General features: G+C 30.9%; 1 protein-coding gene and 1 long non-coding RNA gene across 2 annotated transcripts in view; both read right to left on the bottom strand.

Annotated features, from left to right (window-relative positions):
* LOC144837954 (uncharacterized) overlaps window positions 1–24,077 on the bottom strand; it is a 106,457-nt gene that overhangs the window by 22,500 nt on the left and 59,880 nt on the right. The gene's annotated exons all lie outside the window — the stretch shown is intronic.
* On the bottom strand, window positions 2,618–4,529 carry LOC144837924 (ATP-dependent DNA helicase PIF1-like). The gene is made up of 2 exons (XM_078693254.1): window positions 3,889–4,529; window positions 2,618–2,651 (listed from the first exon to the last, which is right to left on the bottom strand). Exons 1-2 carry the CDS (start codon window positions 4,512–4,514, stop codon window positions 2,642–2,644), a joined length of 636 nt encoding a protein of 211 aa, XP_078549380.1. The 5' UTR covers window positions 4,515–4,529; the 3' UTR covers window positions 2,618–2,641.

Genomic DNA, 24,077 nt, shown 5'->3' with positions numbered 1-24,077 from the left:
CTTGATTTTGGTTTTTTCAGCTTTTTATAGTAAATTTACCAATTTTCAATCAATTTCGACTTAAAATCACGTCATACGAGCACGTAGAATTGAACAATTTGCGCGAGTTTTTGATGAAAAAGTTCAAAAATTCGTGAAAATTATGCCTTTTTTTAAAAAGTCATAGATTCTAAACTACGTGGTGAACCTTTTTAAAATTACAGATTCTGGAAGTAGATGAGTTTTAGATATCGAATAATGCATGGATATGGCTAACCGGACATTGTGACGTTATCGTATGGCCACTCGACTATAAAATATAGGATTTTTGTCTCTTTCGTCATAGCTCATGACATTTAATAGAGCGCATCTCCACTTATCCGTATTCCATTGCCCTCCAATTTTTTATATTGTCTAGGTCAATCAATTATCTTTTGCATGATTCACCATTTTAAATATTTTTATAACGTCATCATGTGCAAAAGCGTCAATAACTTTGGTCACTTATTTTTACCTATTCTGCACTGTATGTAGTACGTATACAGTATATAGTGTATACCGTATATACTTAGACGTGACGCAAAATAGAGAGCGCACTAACATTTTTTCAATGGCATAATCGTTTTTCTGCGCGCACTATTCTAACGTATGACGTGCACATAGCGTTTACGCGGCGGATAACCTAACTCGTCCATAGTGACGAGTTAAAATCTTTTTTTTTCCATATTCTTCTTTCTTTCTACCAATTTTGTTCGCAGCGTATCTCTAATTCAGTTCAACGTAAGATTGTATAAATGTGTCATAAGATTGACGAGCTGATGAATTTTAGATATAGATTCATATTCAAATTTGTTTATCTTGACGTCTTCATATGGCCAGTTGAATTCAAAAAGTCGGATTTTCATTTCTCGTAAAGATTTGTCGAGTTTAAAAGTCCGCGCCTCTCACTTTCACGTGCTTGAATTTCCTCAAAGTGTGAACATGTTGTTGCTCAGACAAATTTTCCTATTGGATGCTGTGAGGTCATGCTATTGGGTCATGCTATGAGATGATGCTATGGCCAGTAATTGGAAAGGTAATTGGAAAAGTAGGATTTTCATGTATTTTTTGTCATAATTCATCACTTCAACATATTGCGTATGTACGTGGCAATTTTTTTTTTAAATTAAATTTATTATGTTCTCGTTGAGATGAATTACTTTTCGAAATTGGACATGCCTTTATGTTTCTTTTTGATAACATCAGACACAGTTCTTCCCGTAATTTCAGTTCTGCTATACACCATAATATACTACAGTACAAGCAGTTACAGAATTATGTGTGAATAACAATAACAATTTGTTTTCTCCTCTGCTCTGTGTTTTGATCTAATGGAGTTTAAATGGCTCCAATAGATAAAATAGTTCTGATAAAACTAATAATCATCACACCATAACTGTTAAAAAATGATCTTTTATTTCAAACAAATAATAAGTATGAAATGTATATATTTATAAAAGCATTCATTGTTTATTGCAAATTGTACACAATTAAAAAATTATAGTAGGCTGTTTATACTATACAGTAGTTTATTTGGTGATCAGTAATTTTACTTCCTACATTATATACATGTTAATTTGTTAGTTGTGGATTCATTAAACGCATATTATTAATCTATTTATAGAAGATTCTTATTTTTTAACAATCATTGATACAATTAATAATTTAATCATTTGCCGCGTTTAGACAATTGCTATGAAAGAGCGAATGGCTGCATTAATGACTGCCTAAATATCCGGATCCTATTATAATTGAAGAGATGAAACCATTCTACTGAACACCTAAAAACCAAAAGAAAATAAATTGATTATTCTTGCAATTGAGTAAATTACTGTAAACCTGGATAGATAGAAAAAATAAAATAAAAAACAATTATACAACTGAAATTATGTATATATCTAATGAAGTATTGGTAATCGTATAAAACAAAACGTATTTTCTTCTTCTGTAAAATGTAACTTTTTATTTTTAACATTACTTGAATACCGGAAATATTGAAAGATTATTATGTGCACAGATTGCAACATTGCATATTCAAATTCAGAACAATATCTATAATAATATAACTCACATAAAAACAAGATTAAAATGTGTTTACTCACCAGATATTGTTTCTCCTATACAGGAGAATGACATGTGTTGAAGTTACAGATTATTCGCTGCCCCTCTTGCATAGATAATAAATTGACTATTCTTCCAAATGAGTAAATTACTGTATTAGTAATTATATGTGGACCTGGATAGATAGAAAAAATAATATAAAAACAATTATACAACTGAAATTATGTATAGACCTAATGAAGTATTGGTAATCGTATAAAACAAAACGTATTTTTTTCTTCTGTAAAATGCAACTTTTTATTTTTAACATTACTTGAATACCGGTAGATATTGAAAGATTATTATGTGCAAAGATTGCAACATTGCATATTCAAATTCAGAACAATATTTATAATCATATAACTCACATAAAAACAAGATTAAAATGTGTTTACTCACCAGATATTGTTTCTCCTATACAGGAGAATGACATGGGTTGAAGTTACAGATTATTCGCTGCACCTCTTGCATAGATAATAAATTTATTATTCTTCCACATGAGTAAATTACTGTATTAGTAATTTCATGTGGACCTGGATAGATTTAAAAAAATATAAAAAAACAATTATACAACTGAAATTGTGTATAGACCTAATGAAGTATTAAGTGTTTTTGTCCTGTGTCTTGTTGTGCTTGTGTATGTAGCTTAAATTGTTTATTATTTTTTCTTTATTCTTGTTATTTATTTATTCATATTTTATTTTCATTTATTTATTTATTGACTACTTTTGAAACATTTATTATATATACTTTTTGAATTGTTTTTTTTTCTGGTGGAACTAGCCTTAAAGCCCTCCGGGCTTATTTATGTTTCTCCAGCATAAGTGCATTCTAATTATAAAAAAAAAACAAAAAAACACACTGTAATATTATTTCACAATGATGTATCTTATGAAAATAAATTGAATTGAAGTATTGGTAATCGTATAAAACAAAACGTAGTTTCTTCTTCTGTGAAATGTAACTTTTTATTTTCAACATTACTTGAATACTGGTAGATATTGAACGATTATTATGTGCAGAGATTGCAACATTGCATATTCAAATTCAGAACAATATCTATAATAATATAACTCACATAAAAACAAGATTGAAATGTGTTTAGACACCAGATATTGTTTTTCCTATACAGGAGAATGACATAGGTTGAAGTTACAGATTACTCGCTACCTCTCATAATGTTTTCAGCTTGTTTTTATCAAATTAATTTTTTTTATTTGTATCCAGTTCTATTTTCAATTCCTAAAAAGTTTTTACAGAAATATAATTCAAATACTTAAAAGCCATTGCTGCAATTAAAATTTAATTTGAATGGCTTCATGATAGCTATAATAAATTGGAATTACTTCAGCCTGTACTGAATCAAGACCTTTGCTATAAACATGATCAATCAATGTATTGTTTTCAGTGGTGGAACATGTAACATGTTGTCGGTATTCATTCTCTGACATTAAATTATTTACTCTGGAAGATTGTTTGAAAAGATTTTCGTTAAAATCACCCATTACAATACATTTTGTACTCACTTTTTGTAACTCTTCCAAATATTTTCTCAAATTTTGACAGAACTGATTAATATCATAGCTTGGGGGTCGATAAATTACTGACACGGAAACTGAAATTGGACTTGTTATTAAAAATGAAACTGTTTCTATATCATAATTAGGTATGTTTAATCTGCTTGAAAACGTGTTTTTGGTATATACTGCAACGCCGCCATGAGCCTGATTTTTCATTTTGGAACTATTTCTATTAGAATACGAATCATACCTTGCTTGGTGATACAATTTATACGGCTGAATATTTACTTCAAAAACATCGTCATCTTTATTCAACCACGTTTCAGTCAGACATATGATACTAGAATTCATAAACAAATCATTGCACTGAAGATCAGCAAAATGCTGTTTAAGTCCTTGAATGTTATGTAACATTATTGAAAATTTAGAATCCAAATCATGACCTTGTTTTTCACATTGTACATATGAATCCATATTATTTAAGCATTTCTTTATGTTTGGATCACAATAAATCAGATTAGGATTAAGATGTTCAATAGTAAGTCCAGATATTGAAGTAACACGACTGAGGGCTACGTATGCTTGTCCAGGTGCAAAGGTATTGTTAAGGCAAACTACTGCTTCATTCATTGTCAATCCTTGGACTTTATGAACTGTGCATGCATATGCTAATTTGAGAGGAAATTGTTTTCGACTATATTTATTCCCCATAGATTCTTTAAACATTTCAATTGCCTGAACACCGATGTCATTATTATCAAACTTTACTTTAATAGATACTGGTTTGGCGTTATTATTGGGTTTGACTATTTCATAAACATGTCCCATACATCCATTCGTTAAGCCTTTTTTAACATCTACATTTTTAATCAACATCACTCTGGCATTAAGTGCAATCCACAAATAATTTAGTAAACTAGTTTGACGTGATTTCCGAGGTTTGTCACAGATTTTGGTCTGTTTCTTGGCGTTTACTACACTATCTTCTGCTTCAATGCATACAATGTCTGTACAGATTTTGTGCAACATTTTTTTATTCCATTCATCAACTTGTTTATTGCATGGGTAAATATGAACAGCATCTTCACATTCTTCACCTGTTTCACGTGATTTTAAAACAAATAAATCGTTATCAGACAAACAATCATGTTTTTCTTTTGTACGCAATTTGTTTAACAATAAAGCAAATTCTTTATCTTCTTTTTGCCTCATGATTTGGTCTAACTGTACTTGCTTAAAGTTATCCACCCACAGTGAGCTTTCCAGTGTGTCTTTATATAACGAACTGCCCATCACTGGGGGTAACTGATAAAAATCACCAACAGCAATTACTGAAATGTTACCAAATGGACTATCGTTGCGTACTTGTTTTATTTGCCTTAATCGTCCGTGGATATACCAAAGTAACCTTTGATTTACCATTGATATTTCATCTATAATAACAATTTGCAACTGACGCAACTGATTACGAAGTGCACTTATTTTTTCTTCTCCAAGTGGTTGATACGGAAGTGAAATATTAATCGGGATAGACAAAGCGCTATGAATTGTTTGGCCTTTAATATTATATGCTGCGATTCCTGTAGGAGCTAATTTCAATATTGACAAATCATCGGGATTTTCCATAATCTTTCCAAGAATACGTCTCGCTTCATTATAAATACAATTTACCAAATGACTTTTTCCTGTACCAGCGCCTCCAGTTATGAAAGTGTAAAATGCTTCAGGTTTTTTACCATTAACTTTGTCTAAACACCATTGTCTTGTCTTATAAAATATATGTTGTTGTTTTTCATTTAAAGATCGAATCATTTTGTTCAATTCTGGTCTTGGAATATTAGATGAATTAGACTCTACTTTAGATGTATGATTTTTTTGAATTCCAAAATCTGGAATGAAAAATTCATCTTCTTCATCATCAACCTCTACATTTGGCTTTGGGTTGTCTAACCTTTCTTTTTCGCTTTCTGGACATAATAGGCTCCATGCATCTTCTTGTGGTCCAAATTTTGATAAACATTCCTGTGCTTCTTCAACATCATCAGCACTTTTTTCATATTGTTTCATGTTTCCATAAACTATTGACTTTACCGTTTGTAATTGACAGCCACATAATTTCACACATCCTTTCTCATAAAATTGTTCATACGTTTCAAAATTTGGAGGTTTTAACTGTTCATCTTTTCGAAATGATAGAAATAACTGAAGTATACTCAAAAAATATTTCTCAGGTGCTGTATCCTTTGGAAATCGAGGGTATCTTACTATAGCATTACTAGTTCGTGTTCTTTTTTGGATGAATCCCAACTGTTTTTTTAACTGAAATACATTCTTTTTTTGTTTGTTTCCTTTCATTTCTGATGAACTCAATATTCTATATTCTGAACAAAATTTTGCAAGGCACATTTTATTAAATTCAGAACTATTAGGTCGAGCTTTATATTTGTCGATCTTATTTGGCAACCATGCACTTACATCATCATCTGCTTTGTTTTTAATTACACTTAGTGGTAAACTCATTCTGACAGGATTAGGTCCTACTGGGATAAATTCAACTTTCCTTGAACATTCTTTTAATCTTAAACTACAAACACGATAAATACTTTCTTGTGCAGACACTTCTCGATTATTCATATAAACATTACCAAGTTTTCGCAAACTTTGCCTAGCATCTTCATTGCCTTCTTTCACTTCTGATGCTGCATGAGATAACAGTAAGCCCATTTCCCGTTCAGATTTAGACATATATCCTATAACGTAAATAATACATGCATATACATTTGTAATATACTGAATATCCATATTAGCATTCCATGCTCTCAATAAGGAAGGATTATATTGATTTACCCACACATCTTGAGGGTTTCTCTTTATAACAATCTTTTCTTCAGTAGCTACACAATTATTTGCTTTCTCAAATTCACTCTGTGTAATACCTAAACTTTGGAAAAGTTCTATTGCATTTTTATATGTTTCTTCATTAGTCACAGCATCTTTTACTGAGGTTAATAGCTCCATTGCTTGTTTATTGTCATCATTATCATCACTGTCTTTATCCACAATTGTAGGTCTCATAACAAATGTATTTCCAGAAGGTTGTCTGGGGAAGTTAAATCTGCAGTTTGTTCCCTTTTTTTTACATGATTTAGAATGTCTTTTACTGTGAATTTGCACACTTTTAACAATTTCATTCAGCTCAGGATCTACAGTTTCACATGGCACAGCACAAGAAATATATTTATCAACAAAATTAATAACTTCGTTATCTTTATCTGTACCAAAAATAGGAGCATTTTCAACCCATACTAACATATGAACATGTGGACTTCCTCTCATTTGAAATTCAATTCGGTAAAAATAATCTTTGACTTTACCAATAGGCTGTGCTTCAGACAAAATTACATTTTTCAAAAAAGTATGAAAGCGTTTGTCAAACATTCTGGCAACAGTCACTGGATTTGATTTCAACAAATTACATTTATCTGCCCATTCCAATTCTTCAATGTTTCTTTGGTCTCCTGACTGATTTAACAATGTCGTCATTATTTCTTTCCAACGGAAGTCAGCACTTGAGAATGAAAGAAAGAATGTTGGCTTTCCAATCTGTCTAACCATTGCTATTATATCTTTTTGTGTAGCTTGCCAGTACGGTGGAGTTCCACGAATTTGTTTTAAAAATTTATAACCCTTATCAGATTTTAAAATCTCCTGAATTTTGGTAACATTTTTTAAATCGGATACAGTAACTTTGCTAAAATCATCCTTTTTACTTGACCCTTTTCGCAATGCAATAGAAATACTTGATAAAATTTGTTGAAGTTCATATAAAGATTGAGCATAAAATATGAATTCTGTATTTTGTGCAAACCTGTTATCTATATGCATTAATCTATTGTGAAAATAACGTCCAAGTGTTATTTTAATATCTCTCGTATCATGGAATGTTGGTTGGCCTGTTGGAAATAACACTGGAAATGATTTTGCTTCATTGCTTTTATTACTTAACAATGCAATAGGACTATTATTTTCACATGGTGCACAACAAATTATGTCATTAAAATATTCATCAACCAAATTTTGTCGCCTGTCAACAGGTTGAAGACTTGTATCAAAGGTAGCACCACATAATCGGTCTTCTATTTCTTCTTCTTCTTCTTCTTCATTATTTTCTATACATGTTTGATTTTCATCTACATTAGTATTTGTATTTTCGATGTTTTTTTCAGATAAATAATTGTGCCATTCTTCATTAATAGCTATATCAAAATAGCACTTGTTATGATCTTGTAGAAATCTAAGAGCTTGAATAACATTGGCAGTATTAACAAATTTATATTTGTAATAACCTTTGTAAGACAACTTTCGCTTCAACTTTACAGATATTAATTGATCATCAACCTGTGGTCTAGGCAGCATTTTTACAGTTTCAATAGTATTTGAAGGTACACATACAACAGGTCCATGTATTCCATGCTGTCCACCTTTAGGTAAATTCATTAATTTCATAAAAGGAATGTTTAATCCAATCAAATGCTGCTCTAAATTATTTAAACACCTGAGCTCAGGAGGAATATCGTGTAGTTGTAAATTGTTTGAATTGGCTTCTGCAGGAACTTTCCCGTTTAACATTTTTCTGTGGCATGTGAAACAAATCCATAAACGACATCTTGGTGATTCAACAAATTGACAAGGTTTATTACATTCATTATCGCAAATATGCAAATACTTTTCATTTATACAAACCTTATTTTTGTATTTAGCTTTGATGCACTTCATAACTTGATCTTTGAATAACATTTTAAAGCAAACACAACAAACATATTCAGGACCACGAGAAACTGTTTCCCTAAAATTGTTTAAAACAAACTCAAAACTAGTGTTTTCTGTTTTAATTTTTTCCCGATTCTTCATGTTTTTCTTCATGATTTTTTTTCGGAACCCTTCATCACCATGATACTTTTCTGTAAATTTTTGCTTACACCTTTGACGGAATTTTAAATTATTTCGATATTTTTCTGCCAATTTTAGTTTACAGTCGTGTCTAAATTTCAAATTACTCCGATACCTTTCTGCCAAATTGTCTTTGCATTTTTGTTTAAATTTCAAGTTACTCCGATACTTTTCAGCCAATTTTTCTTTCCAGTTTTGTCTAAATTTTAAATTACTCCGATACTTTTCAGTAAATTTTTCTTTACAGGTTTGTCTAAATATCAAATTACTTCTATACTTCTCTGCCAATTTCTGCTTACAGTTTTGTCTAAATTTCAAATTACTCCGATACTTTTCTGCCAATTTCTGCTTACAGTTTTGTCGAAATATCAAATTACTTCTATACTTCTCTGCCAATTTCTGCTTACAGTTTTGTCTAAATTTCAAATTACTCCGATACTTTTCTGCCAATTTCTGCTTACAGTTTTGTCGAAATTTCAAATTACTCCGATACTTCTCTGCCAATCTTTGGGTAACATTTTCTCTGAATTTGGAATTATTACAATACTTCTCTGCTAATTTTTGCTTCAAGTTTTGTTGAAATGTTGGATCATTGCGATACTTTTCCTTATTTCTTTGTTTATTGTTTTGTCTAGTTTTATGTCTAAACATTGTGTCATTGTTGTATCTATTCTTCTTTGTTTCTTTTTTGGTTGTTCGGTAATCCAAATTAATGCAGTAGTTATGTCTAGCTTTATTTCGTACCTTAACATTATATTCAGGTTCACATCTATACATTTTGTGTTGTCTTTCTCTGTTTTCCTTCCTTTTTTGGTATTTATAATCATCATCATCACAATATCTCATTTGTTGTGCCTCTTTTACTTTACGTTTCTTTTCCTCTCTGTATACAGAATCACTTTGATATTTGTTTCCGATTTCATTTGTTTTTTCTGAATTATGTTTTTCTTCACTTTCCCGTTTTATTCTCTGTCGATTTTTTGCATTTTCTTTTCTAATTCTATAAGATTGTTTTCGTTTTCCTCTCAATATTTTTACTCTGCTTTCTGAACAAGGTTTTTCAACAGTTTTACTCTTTTTGTGTTTTGGTTCTATGTCTTCAAATGTGTCACAAGTTTCTTTTCCTATTTGCTTTCTTTTCTTTGTTGTAGAATTCTTTACCAGAAAAATCGCCTCTGTATTTGACAGTTTATTGTGCGATTTCACATCCATATCAACTTGTCCTTTTGTTTCCTCAAGATTAGTTTGACTGACATTGACAGATTCCACTACATCAAAATGCACATTCATGGTGTACAAAATATATATACCATTATTAGTTGTAACATCATCTATTCTTCCCGGCTTTTTAGCAGAAAACAATTGCCACGTCAAAAGTTGATCATTAAATGAATAAATATCTGTATTAAGCAAGTTTGCCATTGCACTTATTTCAGTATTGGATGCCCACGTTCCATTATCCATTATTTTTTTTTTAAACACATATTCATTAACTGATCTATATTCGTGACTAAATGTATTAATAAATAAGTCATCAGTTTCCAATAAATGATTAGTAATTGCTCTTCTTAAAAGTAAATGATTATCTTCAGTCCCAGAAATAATGTATGAAATTGCACGATAAAAACAATTACCATCACCTGTAATATTTGTAATTTTAAGAGGATGTCCAATCTGACTAGCTCTGTTAATACCACAATTCCTATCGGTATGTTCACAAAGAATGCCTACTTTATTACAAATGTTTTTCTTTTCTTCTTCTAAGATCGGGACAAATTTAAAATTCTCGTCAGGTCTTTTTCCATATTGAACATTAACAATTTCAATATCACTATCACTTTGCCATCCATTACTTGATGAGACATGATCTTCTTTTTTATGTTTTTGGCCTTTAACTTTAGAATCAATATTCTTGTCTGGTAATCTTGTACTACATTTATGCTGATAAGACGTACTAGGTTCATCAACATCGACATTTCCCAAGTTGCTTTGTTCACAATTATTATCGAGCACAGAAGCGGAACATAAAATCATAGACTTATTTTCAATATTTACACCAGTCAGTTCAAACTCGGTGTCATGTAAATTACAGTTCATTGACCTTGCTAATCTTATACAATATTCGTACACACCTTGCCAAGATGCACTGTAAAGTAAAATACTCTTTCCATGTTCACTAACACAACCAAATCGATCTCTTGCATGTGGATCAAATATAAGAAATCCATTTACACGTTTGATAATAGAAAATGTGCTTCTGTTGAAATTCATAAAAAATGCATCATGTTGGTGTAATTCTTGTTCAACAGCTTGCTTTAATGATAAGGCTCCATATTCAGCCATAAATTCGAGATTCCCATCTATTATGCCAAACACTGATTCTTTGGGAGATATTACGAATGTGTTATCCAAAATATCCAATTCTTTCGGCAGTTCTGAAATCATCAAAAGGTCCTCGTGCATAGTGGAATCTTTCTGAATGTAACAGTACAACTCGTTTCCAAGAGTCAATATTGTATCAAGGTCTTTGGTGTAAAATTCATTTCCATTCCTCTTTGTAGAATAAAGAATAGCTACAAGACTATTTGCAACACACTGTTTACCACGTGCAAAGCCAAATCTATAATTCCCTTGATTAAAACTACCCTGTGCTACAGTTATATTTTCATTACTATTATATAGTTGTAATTGTTTTATTGATTGTGTTTTCTGCCTTTTTCGCGTATTTTTTTGTTTTGGTACCTCATCGATTATCAATTCTTCCGAAAAATTATTTTTTGTTAAAACTTCAATATCCACATCGATAGTATGTTGGTCACATTTAGGTTTAGTATGGGACCTAATTTTTTCAGTCACTGCTTTTTTGCATCCGTCATCAATTATCAATACATCACTTTCCTCAAATTCACAACTTGCACATGTTTGATTTTTATGATCTGTACCATTACTATCAAATATTCTAATTCTTTCATTCATTTTGCTATTATTTTGTGCTTTCACATCGTCAGTCACTGTGTTGTCGTTTTCTACAGTACATTTCATTTTAAAATCCTCGTCAGTTTTCATTTCTGAATTGTCATTATTACCCATGTTCTTTAAAATAATATCTTCGCCAATCCGTTCCATAGTATCGCAATCATTCTTTAAATTCAGGTCCACATTACCTTGTGATTTTTTGTTATCAATCTTCTTAGTTTTGACAAAACGACCCTTGTTATTTCGTAAACGTTTCGAACCACCACCTGATTGTTGTTGTATTCCGTTTGTTACTTTTGTATTTTTCAAAACATCACACGTAGGCCTACCACTGTCGTCAGTTATTGTTTGTGAATTTCCCAATACATTCGTTTTAGCATTTTCTTTGTTGTATTCTCTGTAAGTATTTGTATTCATATTCCATTCCATTTTGTTATTATTTCGTCTGTCATAGAACTCTTTTACACCTTTGCCAATATATTTTACACCTGGTTCTATACTTATACCATTTATAACCCGCTTTCTCCTTTTCTTATTTCCTCTGTTTTTACATCTTTTTTTTCTGTTGTCGGTTCTTTTCTTTGATCTTACCCTCATCCAATCACTACCAAGTAAATCTTCACTTCCTGTTTGTTGACATTTTAATTTGGCATTATTACGTTTTTCTTTATTTTTCGTTAATTCTGGAAAGTCTGCAGTGACAGATTCATCAGGTTCTAGAATCGTATATCTATTGAAATGACAGGGAATACCTATTTCACCCAACATGTTATCAACAAAATTACTATTCCCACACATTGAACAAATCCAAATTACCCTGGAATTACATAGTTTGTCTTCAAAAACATCTCTTACACATTTCACATGAAAATATTGACTACAACAGTCACATGTTATGCAATTGTCGTCTGCTTTCACTTCAATATTACAGAAATCGCATGTATCATCAAACTCTGAAGTGACCTCTGTACCATAAGATAATATGTTTATGATATCATCAATTATTCCTTTAAATTCAGTTGTATCTTTCATAAATTCACAATTGACATTACCTGTATCATCATTTCTCTCGTCTTTGACATTCTCAGTTGAACAGCATTCATCAAGTAGGTCCAAGATGTCATTAACAACTATTTTAAATTCTGCTGTCTTATCCATAACTCCATTATTAACATTACCAGTTGTATTGACAAAAATCTGCTTTTTACTTGTAACTTCTTTATTCACATTCTTACACAAATAAATTATCATTGTAAAGATAATCAACAAAAAGATACTAACTACTGTTATGAATTCCATATCCATTATTCAAAATTTGTATAAGAAACAAATTTCTTCAAATTAATAAACTTTGTTTACAAATTAAATTAAAATGTATTCTGCAATTCCAATGAATATTACAATTAGGTTCTTTTTATCAATTCAAACTTCAAAAAAGAAATCCTTGCTACAACAAAATAAATTATTAAAAATTCCAAAAACAATTCAACTTTATATTGTCTTTTGTTTCTATGATTTTTAACTTTTGTCCTAATTTCTTTTCTCTTTGTCAATATTTTTTGTTGTCTGCTTTTTTTCAATAATTCGATTATACAATTTCACTGAATACAACAATTAGCTTCTGCTTAATATTGGCTTGATGAAATACTTTATATTAATTTAAACTTCTCTGTAATACTTGGTTATGCTAAATAGTTTCAGATTGTAATTTTTATTCTTTTTACAATTCTACTTAATAACAGATTCAAATAAAAGTGATCTTTAAATCTTCTTTAATTTATTCTTTTGTAATAAACTCTGTTTAATATTTATTTCTTTATAATAAGTTTCTGTTTTATTCTTCAAACTTTTGTTTGTATAATCAAAATTTGATTTTGCAAAAATGGTTTTCTAATAAACTTCTGTTTACTAGTTGTTTCCTTGTGATAAACTTATGTTATCTTCAAGGTTTTACTGAATGTTTTACACTTTTGCTTTTGCAAAAATGGTTTTGTAATAAACTTTTGTTTATTGCAAAAATGGTTTTGTAATAAACTTTTGTTTATTGCAAAAATGGTTTTTTAATAAACTTTTGTTTATTAAGGTTTCACTGAATGTTTTAAAGATTGTTTACAGATAAATTGTACAGAAATATTCTTTGTTCGGTAACCCCTCGTAGATACTCTCTTCGGAGAGAAGGATCTTTTTCTAAAGATCCGGATCTCTTCTGAGATCCAGTGGGTTTATATAAGACAGTCACCTACAATAAAAGAAAAAAAAAAGAGTTAGTTATTAATTTTAAGATACACTGTACAGTACTAAGAATTCCAGTCAAACAATTATAAATTGAATCAGTAGATAAATCAGTGTATTTACAAATAGCTAAATAATAAACACATCCCCCTTGTGGAATGTAACATGATCTATTGGGCCTAGCAAAACAAATTAGGACCAACTCACTACTAAATTCAGGATAAACCCATTTTGTAAATTGCAAGTAGATGCCTGCAGAAACTGACCGCCACATTTATGTTAAAAAGGATGATTGTCCCAAATTTTTAAGTAAATTGTGATAATATATTTGTGACTTTGGTTTATACAATATAAATAAATCACTATAGAAAATATTTTGACCTAAAAATATGTCAAAAATTCATTACATGGAATGTGTCGGAAACAAATTCTTTTATAACACTTTCACCTTCACAATTTTTCAACTTCTGCGAAATCAACTTGTATTTTTGTTGCTTTTAATCAAAACTTGTATAAAATGATAATTCACATAAATTGTTATATTGTAATATTTAAAGTCCTAGTATAAACATATAATCTGAAAATAGGTTTAATTATTCAATGTAATAGAATGTTATATATTTTATACACAAAAATATTTGGTCACTCAGTATTGTAAATTTACAGACAACACATGTTTATCAATTAAGGGAGGGCATAAAGTAAGGAAAATATGTTTTCTCTGTTTAACAGATAATCTACTAATACTCACAGCTGTAACTGACACTGTATATTTTCTGTACAACTAAAATATAAAAAATACAAGGAAAAACATTAATAATGGCAATAAACATTAACACTTTTTCCAAATCAACATGCTTCTTAATCAATGTCTGAACAATTAAGAAATTTCCTCAAAATGACTTTGGGTATGAGCCAGCTGATTGGGGCCTACATGTGGTCTCAATGCTAATTTCATTTAATATTTTAATCACAAACAATACAATCTAAATTATGTAAATGTTTCATAATAGAAAATGCCTACAAAATAACAGACAACAGTTCACAAAGTAAGGAAAATATGTTTTCTCTGTTTAACAAATAATCTACTAATACTCACAGCTGTAGCTGACACTTTGTATTTTCTACTACAATCTAAAAATTATAAGGAAAAACATTGATAATGGCAATAAACAACATTAACACTTTTTCCAAATCAACATGCTTCTTAATTAATGTCTGAAAAATTATGAAATTTCCTCAAAATGACTTTGGGTATGGGCCAGCTGATTGGGGCCTACATGTTGTCTTAATGCTAATTTCATTTAATATTTTAATCACAAACAATAAAATCTGAATGATGTTTAAATGTTTCATAATGGAAAATGCCTACAAAATAACAGGCAACAGTTCACAAAGTAAGGAAAATATGTTTTCTCCGTTTAACAGATAATCTACTAATACTCACAGCTGTAGCCAACAATGTATATTTTCTACTACAATCTAAAAAAATACAAGGAAAAACATTAATAATGGCAATAAACAACATTAACAATTTTTCCAAATCAACATTGCTTCTTAATCAATTTCTGAAAAATTAAGAAATTTCCTCAAAATGACTTTGGGTATGAGACAGCTGCTTAGGGCCTACACTACTGTACATGTTGTCTCAATGATAATTTCATTTATTATTTTATTCACAAACCATAAAATCTAAATTATGTAAATGTTTCATAATAGAAAATGCCTACAAAATAACATGCAACAGTTCACTCCCAATCATGAGACCATTAATCATCTCTACAAATTAATTATTGTATGTACACTACTTACGATATTCTAGAAATTATGAATTACAGTAGAAACAATAATGTTATTACTGTACTACTGTGTATATCTTCCAACAGCTACAAGACAAAATAATATTATTATAAAAATCAATACAAATTGTGATCAAAACAGCCAGAATATTAGTAACAATGACATAAGACAGGTGCAAAAGGGAACTGCGTTGACCTACACTACTACTAGGCTAGCCTAAACCTAAGCTACATGCTATTGTAAGCTCGTTTAACTAGTCGTTGTTTCTTCTCTTTAAGAACTTATACAACTAAAAAGTAGTCCTAGCCTTACCTAGGAGGCTTAGGCAAGGGTAGTAGGCATAGAAGAGAACCTTGCAAATTAGGCTCAGCTAGTTAGGACCTCTAGTAGTAGGCTATAAGTATAATATGCCGGCGATAATTCCCGACTTGCACTTTTGACTCCAAATTTGTTAACTAACTTTATCCTGAATACCACACCTTAGAGTTAGGCCTCATAAGTTCTTTTATGAATGAGAATCACATAAAAAGTAACAAATACATCCTTTTAATTGGTGATTTTACAAACGTGTTTCTCGCACACTGTTCGCAAAATTTTCATGCTCCATGTTCAATATTTCTGTTTATATGAAGCGCCAAAAGACCAACAATAACATTAATAGAGGGCTAAAAACTTTTAATGGTGAAATAGTATACACGTTTATATTTTGTCAAAGGCTGTAAATATGTTAGTATTGATACTGTTCTATTTCCAAAGAATATTAATTGATCCTAGTCCTAAAAGGGCATCCTGCTGGGGATATGATGAATTTGTCGATTTTATTCTTAATTAAAGTTAAACAAATTGTGTAAAGTATTAACAGTAATATTTTATTTGTATTAATAGTGACAAAATATATTGAAATTAAACGTGATTTTCACCAAAAAATGTGTTACATATAGTCCTACATGGATTCCACCAAGTTTTTAGCCCTCTATCAATGTTGCTCGTTTGGCGTTCCATAGAAACGAAAATATTGCGCAAGAAAAACGTCTGTAAAATCATCAATTTATTTTAAAGAATTTAACCTTTAGGGCCTATTTGTTACTTTTTATGTGATTCTTCATCATAAAAGTATTAATTCTAAGGCATGGTATTCAGGATAAAGTTGGTTAACAATGTTGGAGTTAATATATAAGCCAGGTGCCAAGCTAGGGCCTATGCCTACTAGTACTCCTACAGTACTGTAAACCTAGGCCTAGCCTAGAAGGAATTCGGGACGACGGCTAGGCCATTTTATTTTGATGACAAACACAAAAACAATTCAATATTACAAATCAACAATCCAAATTAAACAAAAAATATCTTACCTATTTCTTACTATTATCTTTAACAAAATTGTGTTTAAACTTTTTGAAATATATTAAAAATGTTCGTTTAATAATCAATATAAGATTGCCAAGCAATACTATATAAAACCAACATGGAGATATGTAACCACGTTGTATTCTTCGCTAATTAATATGGCATGCAATTGTCGCCAAAAGTACCATAAACGATGTAGGCCTAGACACAATTCACCACATTCTCAACATAAAATTTGCCTCGTCAGAAAAATGGTACATTAATTCCTTTATTTTTAACAACATTTCATTTCATTCAGGTCATGGTATATTCTTACGCCCGTTTTAGTACTGCACGTAACGTGAGCTTCGTTTATATTTAAAAAAAATGATTTTTTTTCTCGTTTGTACTAATTAATCCCATTTAATAGAGCGCATCACGCTAATGCGTTCCCCATGTTCTCCTAGATTTTAATATGTTTTTGCTAAATCAATTTTCCTTCACATGAGTTAAATATGTTTTAATTTTTATTACGTCATCATAAAAAAATTAGAATAACGTGAGTTACTTAATTTTATCTATAGAGTATATTTTAATCTGTTAGATCTCATCGGAATGAAAAGTGACCCACATGATTAAAACATATTATGGAAGTTGTTGAATTGTAGATATGAATTCATATACAAATGTTGACTATCTGGTGTCATGACGTCATCATGTGTTGAATTTAAAAAGTTGGATATTCATCTCTTTCGTAAATATTCATCGCGTTTAAACAAGCGATATATGGAGGTGGTACGTACCAAAATATATAATGCATGCAAATTATTTAATAAAAATATATATATCATTATTGTTCTGACAACTCTTGACAACCAAAATGCTGACTTTGCCATTCCACAACTGTATAAGGACTAAACTACATCTTCCACAAAATTGAAAAAAAAAATAAAATCACTAAATCTATTAAATCATATATCTGCACACCAAAATTACACTGATTACAAACACAAAATTATTAAACTTTTACATTAATTATATATTTTAACTAGCACCAAACTAAACTGATTATAAATAGAAAATAATATCAATATGTTAAGGGGTGGTCTTATCTGTTTAGTTTACATTTTATTTAGCTTCCAAAATATCAAAACAACCACACAATTTGGTCAAAAACAGAAATTATGCAACCCTTTCACTGCGTATACCCGGTACTAATAAACAAATGTCGTTGGAAATACGTATACGGTATTACCAGATATGGGCAAAACAATGATTTAATCGTATTTGCCCAGAGTCATATATATATATATATGGCTCTGTATTTGCCTATATTATAGCACCCTCTATATTTTTTCGATGAGCTTGAATATTTTTGCAAGTCAATTTTTCCACCAGCAAAAAAAACGACCCTCTATAGTTGTCTTGAAAATCATGCGCCCTCTATACAGTTTTCTATCGCTCGACTAGTTATTTCTATCAAAGATAGTATCGTCACTATCTTTATCTTGAAAAGTTGTTTTGAGTAGCGAAACGGCGCAACACAAAGGCTATACGATGTTAGAGTGAAGTTTTGAATCAGATATAATAGGGCAACATCGCGTTTATCACAACACGCAAAAATTATTTTTCGAAACAATAGTTTAGTTTTTGTACTTTAGTGAATTTTAGGAAAATGTCATTATTTCCACGATTTTGCCCCAAAACTTTGATTTGTGCATAATTATTATAAAACAATAAAAATATTATTCAAATTTTTATATATTTTTATTTGTTACACATATCTTCATCGATATCCAGTTGGAAAAACGTATTCCATAAGAAATTTTTATAGAAAATATAGTTTTTATCATTCAATCGATAAAAGACACGAAATCCAAAATACCTGTAATGACGTCACATTGACGTCATCATTTTTTTTTTACCTAACTGTCACACACCACAAAAATAATTACACAATTATCTCACACAATTATCTCAATTAGTATTTTTTTGCAATTTATTAAAATCTCATGTTTTTCTTAAATATATTACGCACAGAGGTGGGAATAATGCTTAGCAGTGAAAGGGTTAACAAAAACCTGTTTATTATACCCACCCGGTTTTACACAATCCAAGCAATTAACTTATCCGGTCGTTAAAATAGACTAGGCTATGAATGAGGTAGGTGCCACCCGGAGAGGTAGAAATTCTCATATGACTTTTCTAGACCAGTTTTTTCTGGGGAATCCAAATATATTGGGTAAACGGGCTGTAACCTGAGAACTTTCGCGTGAGGGCGCTTTTTTCAAAATGGCTGCCAGTTACAGTAGGCTATGATATCTTGGCAACCACTGGTCATAGAGAGTTGATTTTTGTGTCAAATTGTTCGGAATGTACATGTTCCTATTTGATTTAATAGAACATTTTGTCCGAAAATGGCCGGAAATACCTATATTGACCTTTGACCCAATATCTAACAGATATCATATCTCCGTAACTACTCGACACAGAAAGTTGTAATTGGTGTCAAACTCTCCAGAATATAGATGTTTATATTCAAACTAATAGAACATTATCTGTAAAAATAACCGGAAATAACGTTACTGACCTTTGACCCAAAATGAAAAGACATTTCTCCTATCTGATCACGTTAATCCTGTCAATTAATTCATTTTGTGCCAATTGGAGGTTGACATTCTCATATTATTTTCTGGACCAGTTTTTCATGTGCAATCTGAATATATGAGATAAATAAGCCATAACAAGGCCAAGAATTTAATTCTTTTACTACATACATGCTTCCCTTTAGTGTTTCAGTCTGTATGTCGTGTATTAATCTTCAAGATCGCTCACATCACTGCACTCTGAAAAGTTTTCCTGGACATCCGTGGGCATCACTGTCTCAATCCATTTAGGCTCCATTTGTTTGTTCCATCCATTGTGTGTACTGTTGTTGACAAAATCATTGACGTCTGCTGATTGCCATTCTTTAGTAATGAAGTTTGCTCTAAGTATATGAAACTCAAGGGTCTGCTGACATGGTGGCAGTAATGATATATCTGTAATCTTGTTGTGTCTGGAAAACTTTCTGTTGAAGATAGCATATCTTGCTTGATTTACACTTTTCCCCTTCACTCCATACAATAGTGAAACATACTCTTCAAGTTCCTCATACAACTCTGGGGACCCCTTTGGAAACAAGCCTCTGGGCTTAAAGGGCCATCCCCTGCTTTCCATGCTTTTTTCTTGTTTTATAGTCTTGTATTTTTATATTTAATGTTTCTCTTTTTATTTCATTTACATTATACTGTTTTATAAATTTGTACTGTATTTGGAAAGCAATAAATATTACTTACTTACTCTTTTGATGGAACATCTGACACTCCAAGGTTGCAGAATGTGTCAACAAATTTTTCTTTTGATTCCAGAAGCTTCCAGCAGGTACGTTTTCCTTTCCGAAAGAAAGCGGAGTTATAATCGTTACCTGTGAAAGCATGGAATCCAATAAGGGATGATTTCTGCGCTTTTGTTAAATCAATGTCACTCAATTTCAGTACCTTTCGGTATTTCCCAGTGTTTGTATCAATAATTACCCTCTGCCCATCATCTATGAAATGAGATAGTTCAATGACTTGAATATCAATGTCTCCAGAATGGGAACGAATTATTGCTACGCCTTGAATATTATTTGTTAAAGCATGCTTTGCATGCAGGATGACTTTCGTGTCGGCTTCTTCCTGGCTACTATTAAGCTCCGGAACCAATACAACATCTCAGTTAGTAACGTAGATGCATTCTTTGTACGATGAAAAGTAGATAACATCACTCCTCATATCTGTTAGAATGCTTTCTTTCTTTGACACTAGTACACAGCGAATAAGCTCAATCAATCTGGTCTTGTTCTCGCCGTTGGCAAGGAAATTGTTGAAATCAATGGGCAACTTTGATATTGTTGAGCTTACAATTACTTTTGGTGCAATACCGTGTCTGTTTCTCTCAATATACTTAATGCTTTTTGGCAAGTATGCATCGGTAACAATATCAACACGCTTGTATCCTTTAGGGATGCTGTTGAAAACTTTTGCTGCAAGATCCTCGTACGTATCAGGGTAAGATGTAAATGTTCTGATTAATGCCATCAAGTCAACAACATAGGCAATGACAGTAGCCTTTGCTGGCAGTGCTCGACCAGGATCCATAACATCATCTCACTTTATTTTCGAATAGTGGGAAGAAACTCGAAATCAAGGCAAATGGGAAAGTAAAAGTAATATAAGCTAATCGGGATGTTTTAGGAAAGCTTCTTGCCACCTCAACAAAGCATGGTAGAATAATTGACTTTAAGAAAGCCTTTGAGTATCCACTTACCCCTGTCCCGCTAAGCCTGGCTAATGCAGATGGGACAAGACGAACAACTCAGAAAAGTGTCCTAATGGAAATTCTCATCGAAAGTTCAACAGATGTTATGGATCCTGGTCGAGCAATGCCAGCAAAGGCTACTGTCATTGCCTATGTTGACTTGTAGCAAAGGTTTTCAACAGCATCCCTTTACATGCTTTAACAAATAACAATCAAGGCGTAGCAATAATTCGTTCCCATTCTGGAGACATTGATATTCCAGTCATTGCACTATCTCATTTCATAGATGATGGGCAGAGGGTAATTATTGATACAAACACTGGGAAATACCGAAAGGTACTGAAATTGAGTGACATTGATTTAACAAAAGCGCAGAAATCATCCCTTATTGGATTCCATGCTTTCACAGGTAACGATTATAACTCCGCTTTCTTTCGGAAAGGAAAACGTAACTGCTGGAAGCTTCTGGAATCAAAATTTGTTGACACATTCTGCAACCTTGGAGTGTCAGATGTTCCATCAAAAGAGTTGTATGAGGAACTTGAAGAGTATGTTTCACTATTGTATGGAGTGAAGGGGAAAAGTGTAAATCAAGCAAGATATGATATCTTCAACAGAAAGTTTTCCAGACACAACAAGATTACAGATATATCATTACTGCGCATGCCACCATGTCAGCAGACCCTTGAGTTTCATATACTTAGAGCAAACTTCATTACTAAAGAATGGCAATCAGCAGACGTCAATGATTTTGTCAACAACAGTACACACAATGGATGGAACGAACAAATGGAGCCTAAATGGATTGAGACAGTGATGCCCATGGATGTCCAGGAACTGTTTACACATAATGAATATGAAGACTTTTCAGATTGCAGTAATGTGAGCAATCTTGAAGATTAATACACGACATACAGACTGAAACACTAAAGGGAAGTATGTATGTAGTAAAATAATTAAATTCTTGGCCTTGTTATGGCTTATTTATCTCATATATTCGGATTGCACATGAAAAATTGGTCCAGAAAATAATATGAGAATGTCAACCTCCAATTGGCACAAAATGAATTAATTGACAAGATTAACGTGATCAGATAGGAGAAATGTCTTGCATTTTGGGTCAAAGGTCAGTAACGTTATTTCCGGTCATTTTTACAGATAATGTTCTATTAGTTTGAATATAAACATCTAAATTCTGGAGAGTTTGACACCAATTACAACTTTCTGTGTCGAGTAGTTACGGAGATATGATATCTGTTAGATATTGGGTCAAAGGTCAATATAGGTATTTCCGGCCATTTTCGGACAAAATGTTCTATTACATCAAATAGGAACATGTACATTCCGAACAATTTGACACCAAAATCAACTCTCTATGACCAGTGGTTGCCAAGATATTATAGTCTACTGTAACTGGCAGCCATTTTGAAAAAAGCGCCCTCACGCGAAAGTTCTCAGGTTACAGCCCGTTTACCCAATATATTTGGATTCCCCAGAAAAAACTGGTCTAGAAAAGTCATATGAGAATTTCTACCTCTCCGGGTGGCACCTACCTCATTCATAGCCTAGTCTAAAAGGGTACCGCCGTTAAAAGGTTTTACGATAAAACTGCAACTAAAGTTGCACAAGCCTATTAACAAACAGTTTGACGCGCGCCCCTCGATGTGCTGATTTCGCAAAACTCTTGTAACATCATTTGACCACAATGCTTATTTGGCATTTTCCCCATAACTGTTAGGACTAACGGCATCTTAAATAAATGGAATAAAACCAAAAAAAAATGGCTAAAACAAATAAATCATATGATAATGACATTTAATATTTATCTTGCAACAAACATTACATTAAATATTGATCTTTATCAGTTATTAGCAGCAAATTACAACAATTATAAATACAACATTATTAGGCCTATATTTATATCATTTATTTATCAACAAAGTACACTGATTATACAAAATTTACATTATTTATCTTAATTAGTAGCAAATTACATTGATTATACAAAATTTACATTATTTATTATCTTAATTAGCAGCAATTTACACTGATTATAATACAAAATTTACATTATTTATTTATCTTAATTAGTAGCAAATTACACTGATTATAATACAAAATTTACATTATTTATTATCTTAATTAGTAGCAAATTACACCGATTATAATACAAAATATACATTATTTATTTATCTTAATTAACAGCAAATTACACTGATTATAATAAAAAATTTACATTATTTATTATCTTAATTAGCAGCAATTTACACTGATTATAATACAAAATTAATACATTGTTTATTTATCTTAATTAACACCAAATTACACTGATTATAATACAAAATTTATATTATTTATTATTATATCTTAATTAGTAGCAAATTACACTGATTATAATACAAAATTTACATTATTTATTTATCTTAATTAACAGCAAATTACACTGATTATAATACAAAATTTACATTATTTATTATCTTAATTAACAGCAATTTACACTGATTATAATACAAAATTAATACATTGTTTATTTATCTTAATTAACAGCAAATTACACTGATTATAATACAAAATTGACATTATTTATTTATCTTAATTAGCAACAAATTACACTGATTATAATACAAAATTTACATTATTTATTATCTTAATTAGTAGCAAATTACACTGAGTATAATACAACATTTACATTATTTATTTATCTTAATTAACAGCAAATTACACTGATTATAATACAAAATTTACATTATTTATTATCTTAATTAACAGCAATTTACACTGATTATAATACAAAATTAATACATTGTTTATTTATCT

This window comes from Antedon bifida, chromosome 3, assembly GCF_963402885.1.
Source record: "Antedon bifida chromosome 3, ecAntBifi1.1, whole genome shotgun sequence".
NCBI classification, from domain to species: Eukaryota; Metazoa; Echinodermata; class Crinoidea; order Comatulida; family Antedonidae; genus Antedon; species Antedon bifida.
The sequence above is the reverse complement of the archived record's forward strand: the minus strand, read 5'-3'. Positions and strand labels throughout refer to the sequence as shown.

What these genes read in the sequence shown, in the direction of transcription:
- LOC144837924 (XM_078693254.1), bottom strand. Translation starts at nt 4,514, where the DNA reads ATGTTGATTAAAAATGTAGATGTTAAAAAAGGCTTAACGAATGGATGT.